The 23,135-nt window shown below is 33.2% G+C and overlaps 1 protein-coding gene across 1 annotated transcript in view; it reads left to right on the forward strand.

Moving 5' to 3' along the window:
• Positions 1–23,135, forward strand: part of LRP1B (LDL receptor related protein 1B) — a 1,811,620-nt gene that overhangs the window by 1,130,673 nt on the left and 657,812 nt on the right. The window contains exon 22 of the mRNA XM_045853515.1: positions 11,202–11,384. Coding sequence (XP_045709471.1) covers positions 11,202–11,384 — 183 coding nt within the window. The remainder of the gene's footprint in view (positions 1–11,201; positions 11,385–23,135) is intronic.

The following is a 23,135-nucleotide window of genomic DNA, read 5'->3' on the forward strand; positions in this document are numbered from 1 at the left end:
AGATCCACACTTATTTATAGATAAATTTAGCTTTTCTACTAAGACAATAATTAGGTACCTTGACCCTAAATAGAGTAACATAACAGTTCTTGTTTTTATAAAAGTTGTACTTGATAGCTAAAGTTAATAGGTAAAAGACCTCATTAAAATGAAGAAACTCAGCCTGTTTTCTGCTCTTTTAATGAAGCCCAAAAATAATGGCAAGAATGAATTAATCTTTATAGTGTTTAAATTCTGATTCCCCAACCTCCAGTTGTAGTTAATGATCAGTGAAAGAGTAGGACTCTAAATATTTAGCACAAAATTAAAAAAAAATAAACAGAAAAGAGACAAAGGGCACGGAAAATCTAAAAAATAATTAATTCACTTATCAATAATTGAATAGTGCTTATGCTTTTGTGAGAGTAAAGAAATAAGCAATGGGATAAAACTTTGCCATTTTCCTATAGAAATGGTAGTTCACTTTCAGAGCCTATTTGAACTGTAAGCCTTCATTTACTGATTTATGTCAATTATCAACTGAATCTTCACTTAGATATTTATTCTATTCCTGCAAGCACTGATGATATTCATTCACATTTTGTTAGGGAAATCATTTCGGTTTGATGTTGGCATTTGTGCACCATGGGGTTCCCAAGGAAAATTAATTGTTAATATTTGCATCCAAAACCTCTTCCCAAATAATTTTGGTGCACAAAATAATCCATTTAAACTTCCATCACCTTCCTGGCATGGAATACTTATTGATATCAGAAGATGCTGTTATTTTTGATATGTCTGCACTTGAACAGATGTCTGTGAATCATAAACAGAATTGAGAACATTCTACACAGGTATTGACAATTACTCCCTATAATGGGGCAGATAATAAATATTTTAGGTTTTACCTGTTGCATCTACCCAATTCCACTGTTTTAGAACACAAAAACCACAATATAGATGATTACAAGTGATTATATAGCTGCAAATGATTATTGCTGCATTACAATAAAATTTTATTTACAAAAATAGTTAATGGACCAGAATTAGTGTGCAAGTCATAGATAGCTGACCCTTTATCTATGAAACTGGTGGAGACACATTCTAAAGAAGCTATATCCTTTAGTAAACCTAGATGCCCTTATTTTATAGACCATCAAAATATTATGATACAAAGTTAAAAAAAATGGGGAAAAGAAAAGGCCAATGAAAGAGCACATAAACCATTAATAATTTTAAATGGCATTCCTTGGCCCTCCATCAAATATATAGCTCATAAGTATGTGGTTATACATAGTCTTTCTTCATAATAATGCCCTACATTATTTTAAAATATCCAATTAAATAACATTGTCTTAAACTTTTTTCTAATAAATATTTGATACTTGCTATCAAATATTTGATATCGATAAGGCAAGATATAAATTCCAAATAGGAAATATCCACACTGTAATATGTTTATTTAATATTTGACATCTAATATATCTGTTAAGGAGATTGCTTAATTTTAACAGTGTGAAGAAAAGCAGATTTCTCAATTCTAGCTAGTTTAATAGATTAATTTTTTCCACTTACTTGTATTTAAATAATATAGAATTTTGTCATTCCCACAACACATTAAATTCTAAATGAAGTACTCATGGTAGAGTTCCAGATATAGAAGCTTAAAATTTTAATGAACTAAATATTGCTTTATTAGTTTCATAGTTTTCATGTCAATATTTTACCTTACTGGGGGATATTTAATATGCTGAATTAGAACTTTTTCCAATATATTTTTGGGTGTCTACATGTCTATGTGTTTTTAACACCAAAAACATTTTTGTGCTAATATAATTGAATTTGTGCTTAGGTATCCACATACTATTTTCCATTTCCTTATCTTTAACTTCTATAACTTACCCAGAGAGTAAATGTTTAAAATTTGAAATCTGTGTCTGTTTTATTATTAAATTTATCATTAAGTCCCATGTACTTATAAATGGTTTTGATAGTCCCATAAAACATTTAAATCAGGATAATCCCTGGTAAAGGCAGTACCTGGGGATAAAAAAAAAATGTTTGAATAAATTATAAAAACCCAAAAACACATGCCATTGGTCATATGCTGAGGTGAGAAGAAGGGAGGGAAAGTGAGAACAATAATCAGGATATATGACATCTAAAACCTAAATGACCTGCGAGTACTTGGGAGTCCAATGGAACAAGTTGATTTAAGAAAGAGGCCCCAGGCTTGACTCCACTGTCAATTCACAGCTGAGATTATATACCATTAGGTAGGCAGCAGCAGCCCCTGAGGAGTCCCTTCCACATCTCATGGAGAAGAGCAGGACAATATACCCCCATTCACTCCAACATAGCCTTTAGCCAGGCAGCTCAAGGGCTAAGGTAGGTTTTAATAAGGACCACTCTCCTAAGTATTTTTAGAAACCAGGGATATTCTAGCTTCCTTCTGGGAGTGTTAAGGGTCTCCTGGGACAGAAGTAGGCCAACACTGTATGCATACCTTTTTGGTAAATGAAGTAACTATTGATGTGCTGCCAAACTGATTCTCAGTAGTTCCAGGACAGGAGAGGACTATCTAGAAATCTGAATCAAACAGCTGCTACAGGTGCAGAAGTTATTAATAAATAGCAATTCATTAAAACGCTAGGAACTGGGCAAGGACTGACACACGATGACTATAGGAAATGCATGAAGCTTTGTGCACATGCCATACACAGTCCTTTTTACTTTTCAAAGCATTTTATGATGAATGATAAGTTCAAGTATAAACTCCACTGAAACAATTTTCAGAAGTATTTCCCCCATATTTGTTTTATAATTTAAATAATTCATTAAATTTGCTGTATCATTATTAATTATTTTCTCAAAAGGGCTTTCACATTCCTTATAAAATACAATATATTCTGACTATTAAAAAACACAGTATAAATTTAATTTTTACAATCCTGATTTTCACTATTTTTAACTTTAGGATAAAACCATTTTGTCCCTGTACAGTTGCTAGTCTTTTAACTGCAAATATTTAATCCGAATGAATTCATTTAAATATTGAGATAGATTCCACCATTGGTTTTCCTCCAGGGCTCTACGTTCATTTATTTACTAGATCCCCCAAATTGTATGCTTGATTTAAATAGCTTCAGGGCAAAAGTACAATAACATTGCATTAGTTTAAAATATAACCAGCATCAGCAACATGAAAACATAACAGTAAAACAGCATGAGCACATACATATAAACATAGTCATCATTTTAACACTCTACTGGGACAAACCATGTTATAAAGACAGATTGTGTGCCAAGCCCTGAAGCTTAAGCAGCTGGGGCTCTAGGGAACCACACAGGCCTGGAACCTGAGTTGGAATGGTCATCACAGGCTCCTCAGAGAAATGCAGCTTATCATCCAGGGGGAAATCAACACCTGTTAACAAAAGACGATTTCATCTGGCAAAGTTAACAGGAAAACAACTCCATAGTGTTTTTCTGTTTTCTGGCAAAGGAGGATAACATTTCTAAACAGCAATATATACCTAAATCTAACAGACATGAAGAAATAGGTTTAAGGTATTTTTAATTTATTGTGAGGGGGTGGGGTGAAAAGAGGGAAGGGAAGAAATATCAAAGTGTATGTGTGTGATAGTCTACCTGACTTTACTGTAAACCTGGAGTGTTCATTCAACTGCATGAAATAGATGCATATATGTAAAACCCCTTATAAATCTAAGGAATCTTAGAGATTATGTTCCCTATTTATGGTTTAAATACTCCCAAAGTGACCTATATAAACTGCATATCTGAATATACCAGAATCACACTGAAGGCCTTTCTGGGCCCCCAGTGGGTTTGAGGTTAAAACCAAACCATTTATCCTAGCATACAAGGCAAGTCAGAGTCCAGCCATTGCCCACTTTTACTTTTCTGTCTATCCTCTCTTCTCATCACATACCACAGAAAATTGTATGACTGTTGTCAACTTTGTTCATAAGAATGCCTCCTCTGAAATCCCCATGTCCCCATGGTTAGTTTTTCTTTGTGCATGTTTTCGGGGGGCTCTCTCCTATCAAAGCACTTAGAACATTCCTTTGTAACTGAGTGCATCACACACTTCACTTTATACCCACTATTTTATGATCTTTTCAAAAGTCAAACACTATAGCTTTTAATTTTCTCCTGCATTCCAGCAAAAGCCATTTTCTACTTCCATTCAATTGTCATCATCTTTATTTTTTAAATAATAACCATTGACATATAATAATATAGATTAAATTGCATCACTAATCTTGTGTATCAAAATCTTCAATAGACAAGTACCTGTTGAACTCATTTTTCCATATCTGTTGACAGAGCCCTACAAGATCCAGCCACTGCATACTCTCAGATTTATTTTTATTCATGCACAGTCATTCACTTCCTCCTCTTTCTGTAAAAACACTGCATTTCCCTCTGTATACTCTGTTCTCTACCTTAACTTGCATGGACGATTCTTTTCCTTCATTTTGTTCTCACCTCAGGTAGGCCCTTCTCAGAGAGACTTCTCTAATCACCCTTGTCACTGTGTCCCTGATGCACAAGTCACCTCTTAAGGTAGTCATCAAGGAAGTTCCCAAAATACTTACATTTCTCCCCTTTTCTTGGAACACAGCACTGTACTTGCTAGAAGTCTGTGGTTTGGTGGGGCCAACATGATGGGGCCCCACCCAATATGACCAGATTTAGGCAATGAACTGTGATCAGAGGTGATGCATGTGCCTTCCTCTGTAGCACTCCTCTGATCAATTTTCTTCTTAGCATTTACTGCTTTATGGACTAAGCTGGTTCATGTGCTTCTATAATTATGTGTCAAATGACTACATGCTTCCTTCTCCCCTTGGCTAAGTTCCGTGAGAGCAGTAAAGTTTCTCTCTTATTCACTGTTCTGTCCTAGCACTTGGAAAAATGCTTGGCACATTGTAATAAATATTTGTTTAAAGAGCAAATGAAGGTATCCTTGAGGCCAATATACTCTTTAAAGATTCTGGAATGAAGTTGGCATCTCTTTGATACTAAATAGATGTGTAATTATGGGTAACATTACTTAATTTTTCTGATTCTTGAGATCTTTCTTCTTTCCTGGTTTGCAACCAATAGAAAAAAACAACCCCAAAGAGGGTAGACTGCCTCATGAAACTTGCAATTTATTGAGATGTTTTTCATTAAAAAACAAATTTTACCATTACCTTACAATATTACAACAGAATAAAATAAATATTAAATATCATTAGAGAAAAAATAAGCCAAATAGCATTAATTTTACTATAAAAATAAATGAGTCTATAAGCACTTTTGATTTTTATATATACTTTTTTTTTCATTCTTGAGCCTCTACATGAGAAAGGCCTTACAAGAAGGTAATAATAGTACTGTGGTAGAGAAAGTAGGCTCTGAAGTTTATGTCAGCTCAAATCTCATCTCTACTACTTGTAATCAATATAATTACAGTCAATTGTTTTGTAAAAGGATGGAATCTTAGCATTTGCAGCAGCATGGTTGGAACTGAAGATTTTTATGCTAAGTGAAATAAGTCAGTCAGAGAAAGACAAATGCCGCATTATTTCACTTATACGTGGAATCTAAAGAACAATATAAATGAACGAGTGAAACAGAAACAGATTCAGAGAAACAGAGTACAAACTGATGATTGCCAGAAGCGAGGAAAGGACTATATGAAAATGGTGAGAGGGTTGAGAAGGACAGATTGGTAGTAACAAAATAGTTATAGGGATATAAAGTACAACATAGGGAATATAGTCAATAATATTATAATAACTATGTATGGTACCAGGTGGGTATGGAAATATGAAGGGGAGCATTTTGTAAAGTATATGATTGTCTAACCTCTATACTGTATACCTGAAACTAATACAAAATCATATTGTATTGAATGTAAATGTAATTGAAAAATATTAAAAACATTTTTAAAAGGCTGTTTGGACATTTACAAAAAATAGTTGTTTTATAATTTCTGTTTCTGTGAAATAGGAGGATGTCAATAACCAGTTTCATTTATTTATTTATTTATTTATTTATTTATTTAAGATTTTATTTATTTATTTTTAGAGAGGGAAGGGAGGGAGAAAGAGAGAGAGAGAAACATCAATGTGCCGTTGCTGGGGGCTGTGGCCTGCAACCCAGGCATGTACCCTGACTGGGAATCAAACCTGCTACATTTTGGTTCGCAGCCCATGCTTAATCCACTCAGCTATGCAAGCCAGGGCTCATTTATTTATTTTTAATCAAGCTCAATAGGAGCAAATGGGTGATCTCTTTTCACTGGGTTTTAGTCCCATCTAATACAATTAATTTGAAACATAAGCAAAATTAGATGCAATATATATGAAACGGTGATAAAGAAAAAAGTGTGAAATTTGTCTTGGCATTTCTCTTGAAATCTACCATAGAAGTCAGGGAAGATCTGTGAGTCCCTTCCATAGGAAGAAAAATGTGACTTACACAAAGCACCATGCATACTTTTTATATTTTATAAATCCTTAAAACTTACCCATGAATTTCTGGAATCTACAGATACTAGAATAAAAAACCTAACCCTAGATAGTTTCTTTTTAAGTAAAGTAAGTCTTTAAAAAATTATGGACATTAATAGACAAAGCATAAACAGGAAGGCAATCCAGGTTGGGAAGAATAATATAACCAAGGCCCAGAGGTATATAATTACCAATTTGTGTGAGCATTACAAAGAGGAGAATTGTATCACCATTTAGGTTAGAATATTTTAAATGATATATTGTATTTCCTTTTTCAGACTATACCCTCATTTTATTTTTTTAAAGATTTTTTATTTATTCACTTTTTAGAGAGGGAAGGGAGGGAGACACAGAGAGAGAAACATCAATGTGTGGTTGCTGGGGGTTATGGCCTGCAACCCAAGCATGTACCCTGGCTGGGAATTGAACCTGTGACACTTTGGTTCACAGCCCGCACTCAGTCCACTGAGCTATGCCAGCTAGGGCCTATAGCCTCATTTTAAAACTATTGCAATTGGATTGTTTATGCTGCCCCCCTAGTATGAAATAAAGGTTTAGACATGGTTAAATTAAAAAGAAAAAAAATGAATCACAGATAGTTGAACCAAACAAAGCAAACAAAATGCAAATATAATTTTAACACATCTCAGACAATAACAGCATATGCTCTCCCTTCACAGCTGCTGCTTTGGTCCGTGTGACCACAGCTTATTTACGGCTATAAATAACATTGAGCTAAAACAAAACAATACAAAAGCAGAAACAAACAAAAAACTCTAGTACATAAACTGTATAGTTATCATACTACTGAATCAAGAGAAGCAACCCTTTCTCCAAAGCAATAATTTACCTTTTGCAAGTCTCTTTTTGAATCAGGTTAATCTATCTAGATTTCTGAGTTTACATATTCTTCCTCTTAAAAATTTCCTATTACATCATTGAGTTAATGGTTGAAGAACATGATTTAGAAAAAATAGGTCTTTGAGACCAAATACAAAATATATTTAAAAGGCTCAAAACATTACTCTTACTATAATTAGTTAAAAATTGAATTCCTTCCATTTTATTGACATTTTTGGGGTAACATGGTTCCTAAAAAATAAAGATGGGTACAAGAATGGAAATTGGTATAAAATTTAGTGTATATGTTACAGAACAAACAAGGGGTGGGGGCTGATATAAAGAAGCCCCCAGGTCCGTTATGTCGCCGCCAGAGGAAAGACGTGTCTCAATGCCAGAGATTTGTGAAAAGGAAAGGAAACGTTTATTTAATGCTATACAAACTTAAAGTAGGGACCTAATGTCTTTACCAAAAATCCTAAAGTCCCTTAAAGCACCCACAAACAGACACAGTCCTTCTTTCCTTCCCCCTTTGCCCAGTCCAGAGTACGGTATCTCTTAACGCTGCGGGGGTCCCTACTCTGGCAAAGGCACGTGGTCGTCTCTCCCCGGACGACGGGAGTCCCCACTCTGCCAGAGCCGCATGGTTCTCCCTCTCAGGGCTGCGGGAGTCTTCACTCTGCTAAAGCTGTGTGGTTCTCTCTTGCAGGGCTGCACATGGTTCTCCTCCTTCAGGGCTGCGCATAGTCCCCCCCCCCCGCCCCCCCCCCCCCCAAACGATGGCTGCCGCGTCTCAGTTTAAATCCCAGCGCCAATCTTCCTCTGAAGCCCCATTTCCAGCTCCTCTCACAATTGGCTACAGCTGCCAGATTCTGGGCAGGTGTGGCCCTGTGGTGTGGAGCCAATTATCTTCAGGCTCTTCTGGATCTTATTACAGATCCCTATTTGAGGTTCCCCTCTTGGCTGCACCCTGTTACATATATGCTATTTAATTTCATGTAAGCCAATAAAGTGTTTCCAAAATTAGATAATTTTAGATATATAAGGTATTGTTTTTTTTTCAAAATTTCCTTGCATATCACTGTTCTGTTTATTCATTTACTCAGCCTTCTGATCATTTCCAGAAATAATTTAAACCATAACCTGGAAACCTTAGAGGTTATAAAGAGGCAAGATTTTAAAAAGGTAGAATACAGACTAGTAATATAAATAAATCTGAGGATGAGATTGGGTCAAACGAATACATATAATGAAAATTGATCTATAAATGTAGCTCTAAATTCTGAGAAACAATTTCAAAGAGAAAAACATGAGTTTGAGAGTTATTCACAAATATCCATAAAATGACTCATAATGAAGATAAACTAATTTTTACAAGAGAATAAAATTAGTATCATTATTGAAACAAGAGTGAACTAAAAATATTCCACAGCTTTCCAGAAGTAATTCAAAAACAGAAGAAAATATGGTGAACATTTTCCCTACTGCCCACTGAGGGGGATAAAGCACTAGAAATTAGTGTACTTTTCTTTTATTTTAACAGGGAGCTGTTAATACAATTTAGTCTAGTCCCATGTAAGCAGGTAGCCTTGTTACTTGGCAAGGATGCTAGCCCAATAATCTTCTTACTTTTCAAGGAACTGGAAAAGCCAGATCTTTAAAAAAAATTCAGATTTTTGAATGGTTAAGAATGTACTTGCCAAATTGAATATATTGAGGGACAGATTCAATATGTAAGCTACCAGTCTTCTCTCTGATTTTAGAAATGGTGGGGAAAAAGTCAATAGGCTCTATTCCCATTGCTCTTGGTTTGAAATCTGAGTGAGAAGTACCTGAATTACAACCTTATATGTTGTTGGTTGAGCTCATACTACAGGTGATAAAATTCAACTGAGCTAAGGTTTGCTTTGTTTTGTTTTCAAGGAAGGTTAAACAGTAAAAAGAACCTAAGACCATTGCTTCATTGGAGTTGACTTCTTCACCATAGTATTACTCAGAAAGCTGATAGGCCTTGGAACTTTATTTGAATTTTCTCCTTTCTTTTTCCTGAACACTGAAATCATATAGAATTTTCAAGTTACCTTTTAAAAGATCCTAGACTTGAAGGCTTCACAATATCTTTATTTATTTTTTTAATTACAATTTACAATCAGTATTATTTTATACTAGTTTTAGGTGTACAGCATAGTAGTTAGACAATCATATAATTTACAAAATGTTCTCCCTAATATTTTCAGTAGCCACCTGGCACCGTACGTAGGTATTACATTGTTACTGCCTATACTTTCTATGCTGTACTTTACAGCTCCATGACTATTTTGCAAAATGAAACCAGCTCCAAGACGTTTTACCATGGCAGTGGTTAAGCCATACTGTTAAATAAGTTACTATCCAGAGACTAAATTAAGTATACTGGGAAGTTGCTATATCACATTCCACATATATTTTCCAAATATACAGAATCTACCACCTTTATTGGTTGTGTATATGTAGACACTCATTTTGCTTAATCAAGAGTTTGCCAAAGTCAGAATTAATTTGTATGACTAAGAAAGTAGAAAAAAAAGTCTCTGGTATTGCAAGGAACTTCAAAGCCAGCCTAAACTCAGTGACTCCTCTGGAAATTTGGTGTGATTATTATGTGTTCTTAACAGTAATTACTTTTGGATATTAGTTCTATAGGTTTTCTCTGAATTTGAACATCTGTTTTTCTACCAACAGGTTTACTCATATGTCTTCTCGCTTTAGCAAAGATATTTTAATTTTCTTTTTTAATTTCATCATTACTTTCTAGGAATGTTTGGGAAGTAGAGTCCAGAGACAGGTCAATTTTCAGAATCTTTATAATATTGTATCGACTGATATATTACAGATGTTAAACATCTTTAAATTAAAAAAAAAGTCAGGAACCCAACTATACTTGTTATATTAAAGTTTTGTATGTAAAAATATATATACTAAAATCTTCATTTGACAACAGAATTTAGAGATGCTAATTACTATATCTCACAATATGATATATTAATAAAAATTTAATATCATGCAGTCACAGTAAAATTATTCAAATATGCTATGCAACATGTATATACCCATTTTTATTATCCTTATCCTTAATAGCTTATGCTTACCTGAATATTTTAACCTATAATTTTGGACATCATGTTTTAAGAAATGGAGTTACCTGGGCACTGTATGTATTATTAATTTATAGCTTGACTTTGAATGTATAGTGCATCATTAAGTTTTTATGTGTATACTGTGATTTTAGATTTAAAATCTTACATCCTAAAAAAATATTGTGTTTATTGAGGCCATTTGTCTGTTTGTTTTTCAAATTTTTGGATGTGATTCTTTAAAGATTTTATTAGCCAGAATATGTTTACTATTTATTTAGTTACCTCATAAGAGTTCAAAAAAATATCTAGAGACATGTTAGAAGATGGCCCAAAGCCAGCATTTAAAGTAGAATGTGAACCTCTTTCATGTGTCAAAGAGAAAAGCCCTTCAAAGGTCTCATTTGTAAGAGATTAATTAAAATCACAACAGAGTATTTACACATTACTGTACTTGCTCTTAACCTTTTTTCCTAATGTATGTGGTACTTTGAAATTTCTGTGAGAGAAAAGAAACAATATTTTTTCTAATTATTAATATTTCTAAAATAAATTTGAAAACACTAGAGCATATTATAGCTATTAAATACTTCTTAATAAAAATAAAAAGTAACATACAAAAGTAAATATATATTCTCTTTACCATCATTAAAATGCCTAAAGAAAGAAAAACATTATCAAGTAAAATTATAATTTCTCTCCTGTCTTCCCTCTACCTCTTTTTCTCTCATTTCTACTTAAGAGATCCGTGCTCCTGCTGGTTGTTATGAACATGAATTTCAGTGCCATCCAGATGGAAATTGTATTCCTGATCTGTGGCGCTGTGATGGGGAAAAAGACTGTGAAGATGGTAGTGATGAAAAAGGCTGCAATGGTACCTTGCGATTGTGTGATCACAAGACCAAGTTCTCCTGTAGGAGTACAGGTAAGCAGAGCATTGGTTTCAGCATTTATGTTGGGCTTCTTGGATATGGAATCCTTCTAGCCCATCCTCAAACTATTTCTCCCATTTGTAAAATGCATTCTTGTATTTCTTCTAAAAGGTGTGCTCACATTCTCTATATAACAACAATCACTAACGTTTTTTGTCTGTCACAGCTCTATTAATCTTCTCTGCATGAACTTATTTCATTATGCTAATGCACAATGAGAAAACTGAGGCCAACAGAAGATTTTAACTTTCTCAAGTTGAAAAAGTCAAAAGAAGTTTTAACTTGCTTGTTCACAGAAACAGCATGGCAGAATTGGGATTTTAAACCAGACAATCTAGATTCAGACTCCATAATTTCAGTGTCCAGTAAGAGACCCACAATGAAGCCCATGGACAGCCTTCCTCTTCCCTTAATAAATTCTCACCATAAAATTTAATGAAGATGACAAGAAAGGAAAGACAAAATTATATACATTTATTTTAGTTTTTTAACAATATATCAAGAACTGGCAAGACTATAGTAAAGCAAAATATAAACTGAGATGGAAAATACTCACCTAAAAATAAGTGACTATGTTATCAATATTTAACAAATTTAGAGGTGAAATATAAAACCAGGCAGAAATTTCTTCATGAAGAAATTATAAAACACCTCATAACAAAGTAATTATTAAAAGCTATATGTTAATAAAAATTGGTTTTACCATTCAATGATGATAATAAATAGGAAGAAACATAAATAATAAATAACAGGGTTAATTAAAGTTAATAGAAAATTTCAAATGTTTATAATTTATTTTATGTGTGTATGCTGATATTTTGCAATGAATTCATGAAACAGCTTCCTCTGAATATGACTCAACTTAAAAAAATCTGAAATATTAAGCAGATGGCTGATATAATTGGGAGAAAAAAACGTTCTCTTCTACTCATCTTAGATTCACTGGCTGGGGCTCTGTAGATTAGACTTACAAAAGACATATTAACAAGAAAAACCCATCCAGTTTATTATCCAGAAGCTTATTAACACATGTGTCATGCATGTGAGTGGGAGAACTCAACGATGAACCTGTCCAAAGGGCGGTTAGAACTTGCACTTACTTAGTATCTTAGCAAAGAAGAGTGAGCTTGTAGAGAAGTGAAGACACAAAGGAAAATGACTTTGAGTTTCTAGGGAATACACTGTGGGAAGGTAAATATATAATAAAACTGATACAAGGTAAGGACTGGTTAATAACATTTATGCAGGTTTGTCTCAGCACTTGATTTCCATCTTCTTCATGGCTATAAAACTTCACTGGGAAAGAGATTTACAGCACTCCTCATTTTTTAGAAGTTCAAGCTTTTAGTCAGATATAGGACGATTTGAGAAGGCTTCTTACTTGAAGCATAAATTAGCATAATTTTATGCTAAAGTGGCATATTTTGGGGATACAATATTTTAATCACATATACTGGCTGTTTTTGGAAAATTGGGTTCTGAGGGAATTTAAGATTTAGACTATCCACTTAATAATGCTGTTACTAAAATATCAGATATTTGTAAACATCATCATGTAAACCATGATGTTAACCATCTGCTTCTAATTTAATCTGTAGTTTAAATATAGTGAACCATGGTTTATCAAACTATGCAGGGCTTATAATTTACATTTAGTATGCATATTTATGTTAGACCTTTATGAGTATTATAGACGCTAAAATGAACTACAAATAGAAACATTGCATTAAAAATATTGCACATCTATAATTTTTTTGATATTTAAAATTTTACTATAATTAAATTCTCACTTTTACAAGCTAAAAGACCTTTCATCTACCCAAGAGGTTGAATCAGAGTTCATAATTATTTTCAAAGATTTTTTCTTTTTTTAAAAGATTTTATTTATTTATTTTTAGAGAGGGAAGGGAGGGAGAAAGAGAGAGAAACAGAAACATCAATGTGTGGTTGCTGGGGGGCTGTGGCCTGCAACCCAGGCATGTGGCCTGCAACCCAGGCATGTGCCCTGACTGGGAATCGAATCTGTGATGCTTTGGTTCACAGCTCACACTTAATCCACTGAGCTACGCCAGCCAGGGCTTATTTTCAAAGATTTCTAAATGCCAACTTGAATATTTAAAAGTTTTCAATGTAATCAACTTGTATTTAATGGTTAAAGTAGTTTTTATTTTATACACAACTTGCCATCTTATTAGTGTTAAAATATACACACACACTAATGTTTCTTTATTGCTATGAAGAAATAAATGGGAACTAAATTAAGTACAATACAGCCATTATCATTTAACAACTTCTACTCTCAAAGAATATATCTTTGATCAAGAATTATATTTTCCGACTTCTGGTCTCTCATAATTCAGAGAAGCAGATCATAGTTATATTACAGTTAGTGAATCAGGGGAAGAAATCTCAAATCCACTCCTCATGGAAAAGAAATTCAGAAATGCCACTCTTCAGATTGGAAAATGAAAACTGACATTAAGTAGTACATAGTGATAGAAAGGTTATGGGATAAGTAACTCTACAGCTGTTGATAGGAATGTAAATGTGACCCATCCTGCCCATGTCTAGAAACTTATTTAAAGAAAAACTAGAGTATATAAAATATATGAACAAAGATTTTTAATACAGTATTATTTACTAACAAAAAACTAGAAATAATGTATTGCCCACCAATAGGTGAATTAATAATTACAGGTCATTCACACAATAGACTACTTCAATGCCATTAAGAAGATTTAGGAAAGAAATTCATATGAAGACAGAATTTTTAACTCATGCTTTGAATCCTGTCTCCACTGCTAAAAACACATAGAGGTGATAATAAAATATAACAGAAAAAAATGAGAGATGCATAGCCTTATTAATAAGCAAACTATATCTCTGATTAACATATATAAAAAAGAATAAAAATGGTGAGCTACACTGAATCTAGATGCCTCTTTGGGTTGGATACAAAGGCCCATAGAGATGAATAGGTGATCAGGTCTGTGAGTTACTGGGACACAAAATTGTCCCACATGAAGGTGGTGACTGGAGCCAGGCTCATTGGTGGAAATCAGAAACCAGAATGGGACTCCTTTGCTTTTGAAAGAAGAATAAAACAAAACAAAACAATTTTTAAAAAATTACTATTGTTGCTGCCTACTTGTGTGCTGGAGAGACTGGAGAACTCCTGGCCTATATAGAGACTAAATACAAATTTTGGGCTGAAGTAAAAGCTGCAATACTTATCAATGGGGGTGAGTACACACACAAAATCAGAGAGAAATTGAATATTTTTAACCAAGGTGAGATTGCACTCAAAAATTCTAAAATACCTAAAGAAAACAATCTGTAATGAAACCAGCCATTGACCTGGGCAGGTACCTCAGTTGGTTAGGGCTTCGTCCCATTACACCAAGGTTCAATCTCCAGTCAGAGGATATGCAGGAAGCAACCAATGTTTTGTGTCTCTCTTTCACTCTCTCCCTTCATTTCTTTCTAAAAATTTTTTAAAAAGCCATCAAAATCAATGAGTATAAAATAGTTTACTCAAGATTAAATATGCCTGGCTGGCATAGCTCAGTGGATTGAGCGTGGGCTGCGAACCAAAGCATCACAGGTTCGATTCCCAGTCAGGGCACATGCCGGGGTTGCAGGCCACAGACCCCAGCAACTACACATTGATTTCTCTCTCTCTCTCTCTTTCTCCCTCCCTTCCCTCTCTAAAAATAAATAAATAAAATCTTTTTAAAAAGATTAAATAAAAATGAGATTTAAGTCTTAAAAAAATTAAAATAAGTATGTTTTGGATCCTCAAAGAAAAAAATATAGAAAATAATATTCCTAAAATGAACAAGAAGAAAAATACATAGATAAGACACAGGTAATATAGAACTAGAGAGAGGTGAAAACAGAATAATTGTAAAAGGAAAAGGTAGAGAATGAGACATATTAGATTTGAGAATGAAATAAATCAATGTGAAATTTTAAATAAATGTTCAACTGGACTCAGAGAAAGTGATTTATAAAATAATAATATTTGGTTCACTTAGAAAGAATAGCAAATAAGTAAATAAATAAATAAATAAATAATTAGTCAAAATACATGGTTAAAGGCTACAACAGATACTTAAAAAAAATTCCATGATAGAGTAGAGATACTAACAGAAAACACACACACACACACACACACACACACACACACACACACACACACACACACAGGTTTCCATGAATTGAAGAACTTGCTTCTTCATAAAAAAGCAAATTCAGACTTAAACCTCTATATATCATTTTGAAATTATAGAACATCAAATATTGAATGTACCAGAGAGAAAAATCAGAGGATGGAGGCATTAAGAAATTCCAAAAGGTAATGAAGTAATTAGAAGGTAAAGCAAAAATGCTTTCAGATTAGTGTTCTATAAACTGCTAAAATATTATTCCAGATAGTTTAGACATACAAACTATAAGACATTTTTCCACATAAAGTCTTACTAAGGAAAATATTAGAGCAATTAGAAAATAGGACTTTATGGGAGAAATAAGTTTAAGGACAAGAATAAAACATCAATAAAACTAAGAAAAACACATTTTAATGATAAAAATGTAATAATCAGCAATGTTTTTTAGTCTTAAATATTTTACATTAAATAACATACTATCAAAGTTTATACAACAAAAATTAAGGAAACCACAATGAGAAAGTGTTATTAGGGGCAAAAATTTTATTCACTTATTTTAGCCCAGCAATTTTCAACTGGTACGCGGCAGAACGCTGGTGCAGTGCAACAGTTTGAAACCGTGCAACCCCTGATTCTGTAGTCAGGAGCACTGACCCCTTTTCCCTTAGATTATCAAGTAAAAAAATGACAATAGCCTTCTAGTGTGAGTGAATCAAAATTAAATTTATTTTTTATCAAATTGGCAAAAAAATATAATGTATTTTTTGGTGTGTCACAAATTTTAGTAATTAGATTATTTGTCCCATGAGATGAAAAAGGTTAAAAATTGCTGGTTTAGCCCATGGAAAATTAGTGGAAGAAAAATTAAAGAAAGCTGTACAAGCCTAAATAACTAATTTTTAAATCAAACTAATAAAGATATAACTCTATTCTTGGAAGGTAAAATTCTTCTTTTACAAGGATTATGAAATGTTTTTAAATGGTCATGAATTGTCACAGTTAGCTTTCATAAATTTCAACAAGTACAATAGAAATAATTAAGACAAAACCCCTACATCACAGTACCATAAATACAGTAATTATGAAGACACTCTTTATTTTGATTCTAGCAGTTTGTCACATTTATTTCAAAGGAATAAAACAAAAAATAATAATATTAAAAAGTTTTGTCCAAAATTAAATGTAATTAAACTCAATTTATAAAACTTTAAGAAGTGTAAAGACTCAAATGATTTTTATTCATGTAACATATTTCTAGCATTATTAAAGATTAAAAATTGCTTTAAGAACTATTGAGATACCTATATCTACATTAAGAAATTGTTAAACATTAAAGTAAATTACTGAAGAGTATATAACAAAGATAATAGCCATCAATTTTTCTTAAGCTTTCTTATATTTTTTAACTCTCTTGCAATCTGATTGAGGCCAAGTGACTAGTTCCAGCCAATGGGCTGTGAGTAAAATTGACTATGTCACTTACATGCCAACTCGGTTAAGCTATAGTGAGCATTCTTCTGATTTTCTTTCTGCTGGGCCCAGTGCCCTTTTATACTATGGGTCTAGAGGGCATATGTACAAGTTGGAGAAGGCTACTTGACTTTATAAAATTTTATGTGAATAAGTAATGAAGCTTAATTGAGTTAGGCCACCAGATTTCAAGGTTTGTTATTGCAGCATGGTATACCCTAATTAAGGCAACATCTAACTCTAGAAGTTACAAAATAACAAACCAAACCAAAAGAAAACAGAAATACAGAAAGACAAGAAAGAAAAATCAGAAGAGAGGGGGTTGGTGGGGGATGAGAACAGCCAAAGAACATATATGCATATATGCAAAGCCCATGGACACAGACAACAATATAGTGAAGGCCAATAAGGGTTTGGTGAAGGAAGAAAAAGGGGAGAGAAATGGGGGACATCTGTAATAGTATCAACAATTAATTAAATACATAAATTGATAGATAAATACATACTACATGAATAGGACATTCTGATTAGAAAAAAAAAAAAAGAAAGAAAGATCACATAAATTGAAAGTTCCAGAACTAGGTTTTTGAAAGAATAACTAAAATTCCAAATATATTAACTTACCTAATTAAAAAAAGGAAAGGAAAGTACATGAAATGAGAATAGGAAAATAACCACAGATGCCAAAGAAATTATAAAAATCAAACTATGTGGCATCATAGAAATGAACTTAAAATTCTGTATCAATAAAAATTGTGTACTTAAAAATATAAATTTCTAAAACTGTGAAAGATAAAAGAAGCAATTTATTTTATAAAAATAGAAATAAATAATATCTATACCCTCTCACCATTCCACAAAAAGTTTCAAAATCAGTTGAGAAATTCTACCAACTATTTAAGAAACATTATTACCACTCCATTTTATCTCTTCTAGATCATTTGAAAGGAATAAACGCTTTTAGGTTATTTTTTAAACAACATACTCATAATACTGGTTTCACAACCCTAAAAGTCAGCACCTCCCATGCACACAAAGATAACAGAAAATCTATTACTACCATAATTCTAGATAAAACATGATGAAATCCAGCAATATAGTCAAAGACTAATTCACCATGAAAAAGTACCCTTTTTCAAACCAAGAATAGTCTAAAACTGGAGAAGAGCAATAATATAGAATATTATAGAGAGCTAATATAGAACAAGCTGCAAGGAGTATTTACAACATGGATTACAAATAATAGATGTCCTAACACATACAAGCTCTTTGTATCATTTTTAAAAAGACAAACAACCCATATAAAAGTAGGCAAAGTTCATAGAAAAAGAAATACAAAAAGCGCTTAGACATGTCAAAAGACCATCAATCCCACCGGCAAGAGAAAGGAAAAACCACAGTGAGACTCCATTTTTTGGTAAACATGCATGGTATATTCATAAATGAAATACCTTGCAGCAATTTCAAAGACCGGAAATCACTACAATAGACTGACATGAACATTTCTCTGTGACTAAGTGTTGAGTGAAAAGTAAAGGAACAATTTAGTCAGAATAATATGTAACATTTTTAAATAAATAGAAAATAAATTGAAAGTATGTTATTTTCTATAATAAATATATTTATAAGGGGAATCACAGGAAACTGTTGTTAATGTGCACCTCTGAATAGAGGGAAAGGGCACTTAGAGCAAAGGAGTGAGAAGGAGTTGCTTGTACAGTCTCCTCTTTTGATTGCCTGTCCTTCCAATTGTGATGATACATTGATATGGAACCCATGTGCCATCCATTTTACATTCCATTGGAAAAAGCAGTATGTATTTGATCAAGTGTGGTTGGGCTCAGGGTAGGATTAAGAATTAAGGATAATGTGGTCTTTAGCAAAAGAATGTGACAAAACTGACACACTGGGATTTAACTCTGACAAGTGATTTCGTAAACATCATGTTCTATTCTGATCCTCCATGTAATGAAAATCCACTGTGAGCTTCTGTGAATGGCAAAGTATTATACTTTTTCTGTTTTTAGATAGTTTTCTTTTCCTTTCATTATTATGTCAGTAAATACAAAGTGAAATGGTGAATTTAATAATTGCTAAAATCAATCTGGATAATTAGAACTAAAAATATCCTACAATGAAATAGTGATTTTGTTAGAATTACAGGATGAATTATGTATGAAGAATTTATGAACACAGCACTATTTTTTTCCTTCCTATAATGAACACTATGGAATACTTTTATTTATTTCTGACAAAATAATATAGTGAGCTCTCCATTGCAAATGTGCTGTAAAGATAATAGAATACTTTGCATATTGCTTCTTATGAGCATGTATTCTTCCCAGAGGCTGTTTTAAACCCCTTTCTGCATGCTTTATTCTTCTCTCCCTTCAAACCTGTCTCTAAGGAAGAGTACTCCCTCCACTTTGTTCAGAGGGCTCTTTTGCAGCTATCGAACCTGTGACCTTCTACTTCCCCTGGGACCTTAGTCACTTTTCTTGTGTATGTCTTCAATTTCATTCTCCACACTAATTTTTCTTCTGCTCTATAAATATAAGTAGTCCAATAACTAAAAATAACATTTACAAATTGTATTAGCTATCCCTGTCTTCCTTCTTCCCTTTGTTAAATCACCATGCATAGTGTACCAATATGCTTTTATCTCTCATTCATTTCTTCACCATTTGTAATCTTACATCCAGTTTCTACCTTTGATGGAAACTGCTGTTTCAATGGTCAACAGGAATGGTGAGTCTATACTTGTCTCTTTCTTGAGCCCTGCTCTGCCATTCAGTAAGTATGTGAGTTCAAATAAATTATTGAACTTCTTTATGTTTCAATTTCCTGATTTGTAAATTATAGATGATAATAATAACAACCAATAGAAAGTATAAAAAGTGCCTAGAACATAATAAAAGCTTAATGAATAATAGATATTTTGGGTGATAAATGCAGTACTCTGACTTCTTTCTCTGGAACACATGTCCTCTCCTTAAAACCTTTTTCTTTTTGCCCAGTTTTTTTTTAAAGCTATTCTTTTTTAAAAAGATTTTATTTATTTATTTTTGGAGAGGGAAGGTAGGGAGATAGAGAGAGAGACATCAATGTGTGGTTGCTGGGGGTTATGGCCTGCAACCCAGGAATGTACCCTGGCTGGGAATCGAACATGTGACACTTTGGTTTGCAAGCCCGCGCTCAATCCACTGAGCTACGCCAGCCAGGGCTTTTGCCCAGTTTTATTGAGTAATAAATCTTCACATCACGCTATGAGTTTAATGTACATGGCACAAGTTTGAATCACATATATTGTGAAATGATTATACTCTCATACAGATAAAAGAAAAAAAAACACATCTCCTTGTGACGAAAACTTTTGGGATCTACTCTCCAAACATTCCTATATATCATATAGCAGTTTAACTACAGTAATTATGATCTTATCACCAATACTTTGTACATTTTGACCACTTCCTCCAATTCCTCTTCTCCTCACCTCCCACCTCTGATAACCACGAATCTGATCTCTTTTTTATAGTTTGGTTGGATTTTTTTTAATCCCATGGATAATTGAGACCTTAACAGTATTTTGTTTTTCTCTGACTTACTTAATTTAGTTAGCATTATGCCTTCTGGGTCCATTCTTGTTTTTGCAAATGGTAGGATTTCCTAATTTTTTATGGATGAATAATATTTTATTTTATATAAATAAATAAATAAATAAATATAATCAGCAGTCCCCAACCTTTTTGGCACTGAAGACTGGTTCCATGGAAGACAATTTTTCCATGAACTGGGGTGGTGCAGGGGTGGGAAAAGAGGGGAGAGAGGAGATAGGATGTGGAGCTCAAGTGGTAATTCTAGTGGTCTCCGCAGACTGGGAGGAGTAGGGTTGGGGACCCCTGATATATAACACAATTTATTGTTTACTCATTGATGGACACTTAGGTTGTTTCCATGTCTTGCCTTTTGTAAATAATGTTGCTATGCACATAGACTTGCAGATATCTTTTCAAGTTAGTGTTTTCATTTTTGTTGTATATATTTGCAGAAGTGGAATCACTGGATCATGTGACATTTCTAGTTTCATTTTTTGAGGAGCCTCCATACTGTTTTCCATAATTACTGCACCAAATTTGCAACCCCAGTAACAGTGTGCAAGGGTTTCCTTTTCTCCATATCCATGCCAGCATTCATTATCCTTTGTCTTTTTGATGATGGCCATTCTAACAGGTGTGATGTATCTCATTGTGGTTTTAATTTGCATACCCCTAATCACTATTTATGTGGAACATTTTTTCATGTACATGTTGACTATTTGTACATCTCCTTTGGAAAAATCTCTTCAGGTCTTCTGTCCCCCTTTTTAGTTGTTTATTCCTCTTTATTTGTTTTTGCTATTGAATTGAATATTGATAATGGAGGCAAGGGGGAGGGTTTTCAGGAACAACTATGAGGGATACATGGAAAAAAACAAGGGGGGTATAGAATCAGGGGAGGGAAGTAGGGATGGCTGGGGTAGGGGGCAGGGGTAGGGGAAAATGCTGACAACTATACTTGAACAATAATAAAAAATAGTTGTATTTTCACTTCGTTAATGCTCTCCTTTGCTGTGTAAAAGATTTTTCATTTGGTATAGGCTCACTTGTTATTTTTTTATTTTGTCAATTATGCTTTGGATATGATTTCCAAAAAATCATTACCAAGACTCATGTCAAGAAGCCTTTTTCCTATGTTTTCTTCTAGGAGTTTTATAGCTATAGGTCTTACACGTAAGTCTTTAATACATGCTGAGTTATTATTTTTTTGGAGTGGTGAAAGATAACAGTCAAATTTATTCTTTTACATGTAAATATTCAATTTTCACAGAATCACTTACTGAAGAGAATGTCCTTTTTTTTTGCATTGAGTATTTTTGTCTCCCTAGTCAATTATTAGTTGACCACACACATTTGGGTTTATTTTAAGGCTCTCAATTCTGTCCCATTAGTGCATTGACCTGTTTTTATGTCAGTACCATATTGTTTTAATTACTACAACTTTATTGTATAACTTGGTCAGAAAGTGTGGTGCCTTCTTCTTTATTCTTCTTTCTCAACATTTCTTGGGCTAATTGCGTTCTTTTGTCATCCCAGATACATTTTAGGAGTCTTTATTTTTCTATTTCTGTAAAACATGCTATTGGAGTCTTTATACAGGTTGCATCAAATCTAATAGATAGTTTTGGATAGTATTGACACTTGAACAGTATCAATTCTTCTACTCTGTGAATACGGAATACCTTTCTATTTATTTATGTCTTCTTTGATTTCCATCATCAATGTCTTGTAGTTTTCAAAGTAGAGGTCCTTCACTTTATTGATTAACTTTATTCCTATGTATTTTATTGATTTTGATGCTTTGTAAATGGGACTGATTTCTTTTTTTCAGCATATTCATCGCTAGCATAGTAATCTTTTCTTATTATGAATTCTCATAACAGACTGTCATCTTTATCCACTTACTATTTAGATTTATGTAATTTTTTTGTTCCTTTCCCTTTTTCCCTCTACTTCTTCCTTTTATTTAAAAATATGTGTTGAACACATGTGTTAGGTATTGCATAGATTTTCTTTTAATTTCTTTTGCTTCTTCTCATCTTTCTATAAGGTATTTATAACAATCTTTTCTGTTCCCAAAGTTTCAACTATCATCCCCGGGTAAATGTCTCCCAAATTTTGTCACGAAAAACTGCCCTATGTTTCAAACCCACATTTTCCAATGCCATGCTAAATATTCTTCTTTCCCCCCAAAGCCAGAAATTCTCCCTCATTTTAAATTTTTGTTAGAAACATCTTTGATTCCCTTAACATGAAGATTTAAAACAAAAAGCACCTTTTAACACACCTAACATATAATAAGTTTCCAGGTGTTACTAATGTTATCTCCACAATTTATCTAACATCACTCACTTCACTCTTTCTGATCACATACCATAGCCTAAGTTTAAACATGCATTATTTTTCACTCAGACCATGGAATGGCTTCCTATTTTCCCCTGTAATTATTTTCCTCAATCTATCCTACACACAGTTTTGGTTTCCTCTTACTTCATAAGCTGTAACATGA

This window comes from Phyllostomus hastatus, unplaced genomic scaffold (genome assembly GCF_019186645.2).
Source record: "Phyllostomus hastatus isolate PE091 unplaced genomic scaffold, TTU_PhHast_1.1 phas_contig_1, whole genome shotgun sequence".
NCBI lineage: Eukaryota > Metazoa > Chordata > Mammalia > Chiroptera > Phyllostomidae > Phyllostomus > Phyllostomus hastatus.